Source organism: Trichosurus vulpecula, chromosome 3 (assembly GCF_011100635.1).
Source record: "Trichosurus vulpecula isolate mTriVul1 chromosome 3, mTriVul1.pri, whole genome shotgun sequence".
NCBI lineage: Eukaryota > Metazoa > Chordata > Mammalia > Diprotodontia > Phalangeridae > Trichosurus > Trichosurus vulpecula.
Genome location: NC_050575.1, coordinates 157,778,637 through 157,790,630, shown reverse-complemented (window position 1 = coordinate 157,790,630; position 11,994 = coordinate 157,778,637). Strand labels below are relative to the sequence as shown.

The 11,994-nt window shown below is 41.1% G+C and overlaps 1 protein-coding gene across 1 annotated transcript; it reads right to left on the bottom strand.

Moving 5' to 3' along the window:
- Positions 1 to 10,603: 10,603 nt before the first annotated feature.
- On the bottom strand, positions 10,604 to 11,059 carry LOC118840940 (E3 ubiquitin-protein ligase RNF166-like). The gene has a single exon (XM_036748331.1). The coding sequence runs from the start codon at positions 10,960 to 10,962 to the stop codon at positions 10,624 to 10,626; it is 339 nt and encodes a 112-aa protein (XP_036604226.1). The 5' UTR covers positions 10,963 to 11,059; the 3' UTR covers positions 10,604 to 10,623.
- Between the last annotated feature and the right edge of the window lie 935 nt (positions 11,060 to 11,994).

Below are 11,994 nucleotides of genomic sequence, written 5' to 3'. Positions count from 1 at the left end.
GAATATTGCAATAGCCTAGGTGAATGATAATGAGGGTCTGTATTAGACTGGTAGCCGGGGCAATAGATTCACAGTTGATCTTTTCTTTCCTCAACAATCTGCTCCTGAACTCTGATACAGAATAGGTCTGCCTAGTATTGTCATAAATCCATCAACATATATGATGACCTCTCTGATGTCCACTATTTCTTTGGTCACTTTAAAATGAGCTGGTCAGGCTCTGTCTCTCTAAATAGTCGACTTAAAATTCTATCTGCTCTGATTGCTACCAGCTGCATGACTTTGAATATATTTGCACTTTTGAAATCTTCCCAATAAGTATCTCAGTAATGAATTCCCTTAATGAGCTTTTCATGGGGCTCTGCCTGGCATCTGTGAGCTTGTTGTTTTGAATACCTTCTTAACTGTGGTTTACTATAATTGATTTCCTTTGTAATTGATAGAACTTTGTTTTATGTATTTAGAAACATTCTGAGATGTGGATGCATTGGCTTCATCAGACTGCCAAAAGGGTTCATGACACACAAAGAAAAAGGTTAAAAACCCCTGAGTTAGACTTTACAGTACTGAGATGAATGGTTACAACACAGAGACTATGAACAAAAGGGGCTATTCCTGCCCAAAGAGGCTAAGGAACACAGTGATGTGACCAAGCTTACCCCAGCTGAGGTTCTCTGGGACTTAGCTCTTGGCTGCCTCACAAAGGGAATCTCATTCTGTTCCACAAAGGTGACAGAAACTTTGCTCTGGATGTTGGACTAGTTTTCTGGTGGAGCAGGAGCTGGAGCAGAACAAAAGATGAATGCCATTATTAGATGCCAAAAGTCCTAGGAAGCAAGAGCTGGCACATGGATGCTCTTGCTGTACCACCCAGCTTGGACTCTGTTGTGAGGAGGCAGAACCAGGAAGCTGTGATATGGTGAGAAGAGCACTTGAGTCTGAAATCTGGGGGAGTCTGAGCTCTGCCACTTGCTGACCAGTATGAATAAGTTACTGGCCTGTCTGAGCCTCAGTTACTTCATCTATAAAGTGGGGAGAATAATATAGGCATTACCTACCTCACCGTTGTGAGAAAAGTTCTTTGTTAACCCTAAAGTATTACTAGTTATTGGTACTACCTACCTCACCATGATATCTCTGAGGATCAAATGAGATAATATATATATAAAATGCTTGCAAATCATAAAACACTGTATAAATGCCCTTTATTATTAATAACAATCATTTACCACCATCAAACACTATTTAGTTTAGCCAACCCCCAGTCCCAGCCCAGTAGCTTCTTGAAGGCAGATGTTTTTCATATTGTCTTTGTATCCCCAGTGCCTAGTTCAGTGTCTTCAACATAGTAGATACTTAATAAATACTTGTTGAATTAATGGATAGCCTACATTGAAACAACAATTGAAGATTTCCAAAGAACTTTATAAACATTTCATTTGAATGACCAGAGAATGGTAGAAAGCTAATAAAAGGGTTCATCATTTCCAGGAACGACCCATGGTCAACATGGACAAATAGGCAAGACAAAAACAACCCACAAAACATAATGTCATCTAGTGATAATACTAATGCTTAAAGGGACCTGTTATCTCATTAGTTCAAGTACTCCTCACACTGGTGTATATCATGAGCCCTCGACACTTTGAGATTGTATGCTATTCTTGTACAAATTTTTCTATAAATCCTTGCTAGAAGATGTTATTGACATACTGGAGGCTTTTCTCTCTTTATTTTAATATTTCATGAATGTCAGTGAAGTACTGGGGCTGACCATTTGTTGTCTCTCCTTCTAGCTACATGACTGGCTCATCTCCTTTTCCAGTCATGCATTTCTTTGATGATATCATTTTTTAAATTTATTTAATATTTTTAGTTTTCAGCATTTTCACAAGAGTTTGAATTAGAAATTTTCTCCCCATTTCTACCCTCCCTCCCACTCCAAGATGGCATATATTCTGATTGCCCCATTCCCCAGTCAGCCCTCCCTTCTGTCACCCCACTCCCCCCCATCCCCTTTTGCCTTACTTTCTTGTAGGGCAAGATAGGTTTCTATGCCCCATTGCCTGTATGTCTTATTTCCTAGTTGCACGCAAAAACTTTTTTTTTGAACATCTGCTTTTAAAACTTTAAGTTCCAAATTCTCTCCCCTCTTCCCTCCCCACCCACCCTCCCTAAGAAGACAAGCAATTCAACATAGGCCACATGTGTATCATTATGTAAAACCCTTCCACAATACTTATGTTGTGAAAGACTAACTATATTTTGCTCTTTCCTATCCTATCTCCCTTTATTCAATTTTCTCCCTTGACCCTGTCCCTTTTCAAAAGTGTTTGCTTTTGATTACCTCCTCCCCCTATCTGCCCTCCCTTCTATAATACCCCCCTTTTTATCTCCTTCCTTCTTTTCTGTGGGGTAAGATGCCCAATTGAGTGTGTATGTCATTCCCTCCTCAGGTCAAATCCGAAGACAGCAAGATTCACTCATTCCCCCTCACTTGCCTCCTCTTCCCTTCCAATGAACTGCTTTTTCTCGCCACTTTTATGTGAGATAATTTACCCCATTCTATCTCTCCCTTTCTCCCTCTCTCAATATATTCCTCTCTCATCCCTTAATTTGATTTTATTTTTTTTAGATATCATCCCTTCATATTCAACTCACCCTATGCCCTCTGTCTATATATATGTGTGTATATATATGTATGTATGTATATATACATGTGTGTGTGTGTATTCCCTTCAGCTACCCTAATACTGAGGTCTCATGAATTATACACATCATCTTTCCATGTAGGAATGTAAACAAAACATTCCAACTTTAGAAAGTCCCTTATGATTTCTCTTTCTTGTTTACCTTTTCATGCTTCTCTTGATTCTTGTATCTGAAAGTCAAATTTTCTATTCAGCTCTGGGCTTTTCACTGGGAAAGCTTGAAAGTCCTCTATTTTATTGAAAATCCATATTTTGCCTTGGAGCATTATACTCAGTTTTGCTGGGTAGGCGATTCTTGGTTTTAATCCTAGCTCCATTGACCTCCGGAATATCATATTCCAAGCCCTTCAATCCCTTAATGTAGAAGCTGCTAGACCTTGTGTTATCCTGATTGTGTTTCCACAATACTCAAATTGTTTCTTTCTGGCTGCTTGCAGTATTTTCTCCTTGATCTGAGAGCTCTGGAATTTGGCAGCAATATTCCTAGGAGTTTTCTTTTTGGGATCTTTTTCAGGAGGAGATCGATGGATTCTTTCAGTTTCTATTTTACCCTCTGGCTCTAGAATATCAGCGCAGTTCTCCTTGATAATTTCTTGAAAGATGATATCTAGGCTTTTTTTTGATCATGGCTTTCAGGTAGTCCAATAATTTTTAAATTATCTCTCCTGGATCTATTCTCCAGGTCAGTGGTTTTTCCAATGAGATATTTCACATTGTCTTCCACTTTTTCATACCTTTGGTTCTGTTTTATAATATCTTGATTTCTCATAAAGTCACTAGCTTCCACTTGCTCCAATCTAATTTTAAGGTGTTATTTTCTTCAGTAGTCTTTTGGACCTCCTTTTCCATTTGGCTAATTCTGACTTTCAAGGCATTCTTCTCCTCATTGGCTTTTTGGAGCTCTTTTGCCATTTGAGTTAGTCTATTTTTAAGGTGTTATTTTCTTCAGTATTTTTTGGGTCTCCTTTAGCAAGTCATTGACTTGTTTTTCATGGTTTTCTTGCATCACTCTCATTTCTCTTCCTAATTTTTCTTCTACTTCTCTAACTTGATTTTCCAAATCCTTTTTGAGCTCTTCCATGGCCTGAGACCAGTTCATGTTTTTCTTGGAGGCTTTTGATGTAGGCTCTTTGACTTTGTTGACTTCTTCTGGCTGTATGTTTTGGTCTTCTTTGTCACCAAAGAAAGACTCCAAAGTCTGAGTCTGAGTCTGAGTCCGTTTTTGCTGCCTGGCCATGTTCCCAGCCAACTACTTGACCCTTGAGTTTTTCATGGGGGTATGAATGCTTATAGAGTAGAGAGTACTTTGTCCCAAGCTTGAGGGGCTGCACTATTTTTTTCAGAGCTATTTCTACACAGCAAGCTCTGCCACACCAGCACTTCCTCTCCCCCAAGAAATGCCAACCCAGACCAGGACTCAGATCTAAGCATGCTCTGCACTCCTGCTCTGATTTGCCACTTGCAGGTGTGCCTGGGGCTGGAAGCAACTGTAGCTGTAGTTCTGTCCTCAGAGCTGCACCACCTCCGCCACCCCCGGGGCAGTGGCTGACTGCCAATTCCTTTCACTCTGTCCCTGCAGTTTTTTTCCCACTAATCTTCTCTGTTGTCTTTGGTGTTTGTGGGTTGAGAAGTCTGGTAACTGCCACAGCTCACTGATTCAGGGCACTAGGGCCTGTTCCACCAAGCTCCCAGTCTGGTTGGTCCGGGCACGGCCTATGCTGGGCTCTGCTCCACTCAACTCCCAGCTCCATGCGATAGACCTTACCCAGCAACCATCCAGGCTGTTCTGGGCTGGAGCCCTGCTTCCCTCTGCTATTTCGTGGGTTCTACAGTTCTAGAATTTGTTCAGAGCCATTTTTATAGGTGTTTGGAGGGTCCTGGGGGAGAGCTTTAGGGAAGTCCCTGCTTTCCAGCCACCATCTTGGCTCCACCCCCAATGATATAATTTTAAAGGCACTTTTAGTAGGTTGAAATTTATTAATTTTTTTTCCATTGCTAGTTTGATGTTTTGTTACACCACGTTTCGTGTACAAGTCATGACTCAACGTGGCATGGAGACTGACCTAGATACTTGAAAAATATACTAGTGAAACACAATGGGCAGCTAAGTGGCACAGTGGATAGAATGCTGCACCTGGTGTCAGAAAGACTCATCTTCATGAGTTCAAATCTGTCCTCAGACACTTACTAGCTATGTGATAATGGGCAAGTCACTTAATCTGTTTGCCTCAGTTCTTCATCTGGAAAATGAGCTGGAGAAGAAAATGGCAAACCACTCCAGTATCTTTGCCAAGAAAACCCCAAACGGGGCCATAAAAAGTTGGACCCAACTGAAAAATGGCTGAACAATAAGAATGAAGCACAAGCTACAGCAAGTTTTGCTTTTTTTGTGTTATCAAGCTGGAAAGGCTTTACTTATGGTTCCAGTAGCAAACTAATATCTCCACTTCTCTGACCAGCCTATCTAAGTACAGAGAGGCTCATCATCAAAAAGTTAGCAATCATAAGGTTAGTACAGCAAACCTTGAAAAAAATAATAATTGATAACAACGAATAATAAAAACTAGCATTTATATGGTACTTTGAACTTTGCAAAATGCTTTTACATATATATGTTATTTCACTTTATTCTTAAAACAGCCTGGAAGTAGGTGATATTATCCCCATTTTACAGATGAGGAAACTGAAGCAGACAGAGATTAAGTATCTTGCCCAGTCACATAGCTAGTAAATGTATGAAGCCAGATTTGAACTCAAGACTTTCTGACTTCAGGTCCATTGTTACCCCTCACTGCCCCACATTACACAATACTCTAAGGTTTACAAAGCATCTTTCTCAAATCACTACTGATAGGTGGGGGCAGCTAGGTGGCGCAGTGAGTAGAGCACCAGCCCTGGAGTCAGGAGGACCTGAGTTCAAGTCCGGCCTCAGACACTTGACACATTTACTAGCTGTGTGACCTTGGGCAAGTCACTTAACCCCAATTACCCTCAAAAAAAATACTGGTAGGTAATACAAATAGATTATTTACAAATAAAGAAACTGAGTGGCCTACCCAGGGTCACATAGCTAGTGAGTGCCAGGGGCAAGATGTGTAGGAACCTGAGTTAAATTTATAAGAATAAGAGGCATTCAGATATGAATAAGCAGCTTTCAGAGGAAGAAATCTAAGTTATCAATAGCTATGTAAAATACTCAATATCACTAATAATCAGAGAAAAGCAAATTTTAAAACAACTCCAAGGTGCCACCACATACCCATCACATTGGCCAAGTTGACAAAAAAGGAAAATGACAAATCTAAAGGGTTTTTGGGAAAACAGGGACTTTAATTCACTGTTGGTGGAGCTTTAAACTAGTCCAATCCTTCTGGAAAGTAATTAGGAACTGTGCCCAAAAAAAATATTAGAAGGCACATATCCTTTGACCCAGTGATATCACTAAGGCAATACCCCCAAGGAGTTCAAGAAAAGAGGAAAATGACCATGTATATAGAAATCTTTAAAGCAGCTCTTTTTTGTGGTAGAAAAGAATTGGAACTGAGGGAATGTCCATCAGTTGGGCAATGGTGTACAAGTGATGGCATGTGAATATTATGGAATACTGCTGTGCTGTAAAAAAAATGAGGAAGGGGATGGTTTCAGAAAACCTGCAAAGACCTGTGTGAACTGATACAAAGTAAACAGAACCAGAACAATTTATATAATAATAACAATATTGTAAAGATAATCAACTTTGAAAGACTTAGGATCTCTGATCAACACAATGACCAATCATAATACCAAAGGACTCAATGATGAAAGATGCTATCTACCTCTAGAGAGAGCTGATAGACTCAGAGTGCAGATTGATGCATATTTTCTTGTTTTTTTTTCCTTTTTTTGACATGATTAATGCAGGAATTTGTTTTACATAATTTTATACATACACATATATATGTGTATATATATTTGCAGTGGGTTTTGTTTTTCTTGCCTTCTCAGTGGGTGAGAGAGGAGAAGAAGGGACAGGGAATTCAGAACTGAAAATTGAATTAAATTAATTTTAAAAAAAGACAAAGACTTGGAGAGAATTATTTGGACAATGCAGAGCCATGGTAAAATGTAAAATACATATTTGGCAATCATACAAACTGGGTGTCATGTATCAACCCCACGAGAGAGTATAATGATCATTGTAAATTACCATACAACTCTTTAACAGTAGTTGTAAGTAACTGTATCTTGTTTTAAGTCTTCTTTCAAGTATTCTTGTGAGAGCTTATATGACAGACTGGGGAGTGCTGAGCAGTTTGGGAGAAAATGAAACTCTTTGATACTGCAAAGTACAGGATTTGGTGGCTGGGTAACTCCATCTATCCATTAGGCCCCCATATCATTTTGTCTAATTCAGAGCACCATCAAGGAAGGTTATTGGTAATCTGGAGAGCAGAGGAAGGTGACTAGGAATGGAGTCAAAACCATGTCATATGAGGATTAATCATGGGAATTTATGTTTAGCTTAAGGAAGAGAAGACTTGGAGGGTCATAATTACTATCTTTAAATATGTGAAGGATTATGTTTCTCTGAAGAGGCATTAGACTTGCTCTGCTTAGCACCTGAAGGCAGAACTAGTACCAGTGGGTGGAAGGGAGGGAAATTTCAGCACAATTACGTAATTAGAACTCTCCAGAAGTAGAATGGGCAACCTTGGGAGGTAACTCAGTCTCTGAAAATGTTTAGGAAAAGCATAAATGACCACTTGAAAATATTGTAGAGGAGGGTTAGTTTGGGGGAGAGGGGTGGACTAGATTATTCACAGAAATTAGGACTTGACTGGATCCTTAGAGTCCAATCCTTTTAATTTACTGATCAAGAAACTGAGGTTCATAAGAAGTTAAATGTAATAAGAAAGGGAGTTTCCCCCCATCCCGGATTAAGGTTAATCACAGTGTTAAGCATAAGCTGGTCACACAAGACAAAATGTTAAATATGTAAACAAGATTGTTTGTGTCACTTTGATTTCTTTTTAAGGTATGAATTTCTCTGATTGGATTAAAAAAGGAAAACTGTGATTGACCAACCAAACAAGCTATCCAAGTCTCTGGGAGATTTCAGTAGCTAGAGGAATTTCAGCAGGTGCTTACCCAAGATCTAAGAGAATAGATTGTAAAGAAACAACCAAATTATCCCCTAGAACCTTGAAATTAGCGGCAGCCACACTCTGGGGACCCAGCCCTTGAATGTGAGTGGAACAAGGCAAGTAGCCACAGAAGCGGGTACTACAAATGACTTACCGAACATCACATAGGACACAGTCAGGATTTGACCCAGGTCCTCTGACTCTAAATCCAGAGGTTTTCTTCCCTACTATTCTTTGATGCCTCTAACATCCCTTCAGACTCTGAGATGCTATGATTTTGTGATTAGATGTGAGTTGGGAGAAATGGAAGGGAGTATAATAACTATAGTACAGTAGCTACTCGGATACACCTAAAGGTTCCTAAGGCCTAATTAATGCCTCTTGGGGTATTTGATTACTTTTAGATGGTGTCTTTCTATTCCATACCTATTCATCACTAAATCCAAATACGAACTCTACCTATGATTCCCTGAATTTCTCTAAACCAAAGATTTTTAGTTACTGCATGCTTTGCATATAGAAGTCATAACAAATGTCTGTTGGAATGAACAAATGAATATTAATAACTATAAAGCACCTTAAAGGTGCTGGTATAGATACAGGCACAGGCTCTGCCCAGTGGCCATAATTTGCTTTTGTAAATTAATTGCCATCTTGTTTTACAGGTAAGGAATCTGAGGTCCAGTTTCCTCCTCTCTGAAATGGAGACCTTATAATACCTGTTACATCCATAGGACCCTGAACCTGTGATTTCATTGATATGAGGAACACCCAGGAAGGGAGCACCTAAGGAAGAAACTCCCTCTACCAATACAGGTCAGTACCTTCTCTGTAACTTATATTTCCAGATTTGTCTAGAGCACTGAAAAGTTAAGTGACTTCACAGGGTTACACAGCCATTATGTGTCAGAGGCAAGGCTTGAACTTGGGTCTTATTGGCTTCAAGGCCAGTTCTCTATTCATTACATCGCACTGCCTCTTTTATGCCTATAAAATAAGAAATATCTGTGCCTATTCTTTGTAGGCTTCTACATTATATGCTAAGAATGAAACAAAGTTGACTCTGAAAGTACCCCTACCCTCAAAGATCTTCTAACAAAAAATTACCAATGCAGCTAAAATTAGAAGGGAAACAAGAAACTGGGGTGGGGGGGCAATCTTTGCAGCAATTTATTTTTTTGGAGATCTCATTTCCAAGATACGTAGGGAACCAATTCAAATATAGAAGAGTAAGAGCCATTCCCCAATTGATAATTGGTCAAAGGATATGAAAATATTCTTTTCATATGCAAAGGATACGAAGATATTTCTCCATAGGAAGAAATTCAAGCTACCAATAGCCATATTTTTTGTAGATGCTCTGAAACTTTTTATTTTTTAAAAAAGACAACAATAATTTATATCATTAAACAAACCAGAAAGCTGAACAACCTTCTTCCCAAGTCCCAAAGCTGAGCCCAAGTACTGGCCAGGGAAGATGGTCCACGGCTCCACACTACTCCCCTGGCCTGGCTCTGTAGGATGCTACAGACCCCAAGACCCTGTCCTTCAGTGAGGCTGCCCCCAAGCCTCTGCCTGAGGAATGAATTCCAGTCATCTCTTTGGAAAGGCGATAAAAGGGGCCAGGGAGCCACCTTTTCTCCTCCATTTTCCCTTCTGGTCTAGTCTTCTCCCAAGCCTGGGAGCAACTCTGCTGTTTCCACTGTGTAAAGATCCATCTGGGCCCCAGAACCTGACACCCCAGCTGCATCACTGCTTGCACAAGGGGCTGGGAGTCTCTTTCTTTTATTAGCAAAAGGTAAACAGACACAAAGAAAACATTAAAAATATAGAAATAATCTAACGAACGTGGTCACCTCAAAATCACACAAGCAAGAGTGGAAAAACCCCTCTTGACTCCAGTTTTGGTTTTGGCTTCCCCAGGCTCCCTATTACTCCTCCTATACTGATCCTATACTAGGTTTGTTTTTTGATTTTTTTAAAAAAATATAATTTTTTAAATGTTCCATTAAAATACTATTGTTCCTAGTCCAACACAGATATTGCAATATGAAGAGTAACTGCTTTTTCCTTGCTCTATAAAATGTGAAAATGTTATCACACTGGTTAATATAGAAAAATGCCAGAATCTCTAAGTATCACAAAAACTGGTACCAAATGAGCAAAGTAGAAACTTTACTGAATGCCAGATGTTAGGATGGGGCTTAGGAAAACATTCCTCCCATTCAGGTCTTCAGCTGAGTTTGTCTTTCAGTCTCTGCCACCTCTCCACTCCCCTCGAGTCTAACCTGTCTGGATCAGCAACGATAGAGAGTCAGGGCTCTCCATGAATTCTTAAGAAGCATGAAAGCCAAACCACTGTTTAGAATAAAAAGAACTTGATGTTGCTCTGATTTTGCAGAGCCAAACATTCCTCCCTCTACTCAACTGCCCTCCAAACACCAAACAACCCAGAAGAGAGGTGAAAGTCCTCACTTGGACTGAACCTTTGAACTGGTAAAAGGTGCATCAATCTTTTCCCACCCATGGGACAGCACTGAGGATTGGTCCCTGGGGTTGGCCTGCTCTCCTTGTACAAGGAATAAAGAGTCCACCTTATTTTAAAAAAAAAAAGGTACAATTCAAATAAAGGTGATGGGGAGGCCTAACTGCTAAGAAATGAAGAATGAGCAAGTCTCTTGTCCCTCCATGTGGAAAAGGTGACTTTTGACCACAGATTTGGGTTCAGGCCCAGCCAAGGTTGCCTTCTCAAAGAGGGACAGTGCCAGCGCGGCCTGAAACGCAGCTTCTTAGTCGATGTTGTAGTCCACAAAGGTGTCATAGGAGAATTTGTGTTGATGGAGGAGGTGCTGCAGGAAGTTGGCACTCTTGTAGCTAGGGTCGCTCCAGGGCATGGCTGAACAGATGGGGCAGACCACTTGGTTGGGGTCATTGCAGTGATTCTCCATGCAGTGTTTTACCAGCTCCTGCTGGGCCAGATTGTGGGCTCCACAGTAGAGACACACAAAGGTGGATCTGTTTGGGATATTGCTGGGAATGGGCTGGATTGTTGGCACTAAAGGGACAAACTTGGGACAGTTGGCCATCTGCTCCTGGACCTTCATGCAGGAAGAAATGTGCAACCTCATCTTTGCAAGAGTCACCTTCTTGCTGCAGCCCCAGCACGGAGCCTTGTAGGATGACAGCTGCTTTTCCACATCGGAGGCTTTGTCTACTTTCTTTGGGTCAAAGGGCATTCGGCAGAGTGGAGATGGCACCTGGAGACACGGCTGCAAACACTCCCCACAGAATGTGTGTCCGTAGGCGCCGATGGGCACAGGCCAGTTGTAGACCTCCAGGTAGATGCAGCAGCAGTACTTGGCCTCCAGGCCGCTCTCGCTGCTGGCGCCGGGCCCCGCCAGGTGCTGAGGGGCGCTGGCAGGGGTTCTGGCCGGGGGGTGCTGCCACTGCTGCGCCGAGGCCACCAATCTGCGGAACATCGCCATCCTGGGGCCCGCCCTGCCCCTGCCCGCCGGCCCTGGCAAGACGGCCCCAGTCCGCGGCTGGGGCTCGCGATCCGTCTCAGTCCCGGTCCAAGTCTCCGGCTCCGGCTCGCCCCGCCCCACTAATAGCCATATTTTAAAAGTTCCAAATCATTAATAATTAGAGGAATACAAATTAAAGCAAGCCCAAAGTTCCACCTCATACCCATTATGGGCAAAGCTAACAAAAAGGAAAATTACAAATGCTGGAGGACCTATAGCAAAAGAAGCAAATTAATTTATTAATGGTGAAGCTGTGAAACTATTCCAGCCACTCTGGAAAGACATTTGGAACTATGTCCAAAAAGTTACTAAAATGTGCATACCCTTTGACTAAGCAGTACTGCTACTATGCCAAAGAGATCAAAGAAAGAGGAAAAGGACTCATATGTATAACAGTATTCAGGGCAGCCCCTTTTGTGGTGGCAAAGAACTAGAAACTAGGGGGGATGCTCATCAATTGGAGAGTGGCTGAACAACTGATGGTAAGTAATTGAATACTATCATGCTATATTAAATGATGAAGGGGTCAATTTCTGAGAAAACTGGAAACATTCATACAAATTAATGCAGAGTAATGTGAGAATAACCAAAAGAATAATTTATACAATAACAACAGCATCATAAAGACAAACAGGT

Excerpts from the sequence above, each read along its gene's own strand:
- LOC118840940 (XM_036748331.1), bottom strand. The coding sequence starts at position 10,962 with ATGAGGTTGCACATTTCTTCCTGCATGAAGGTCCAGGAGCAGATGGCC.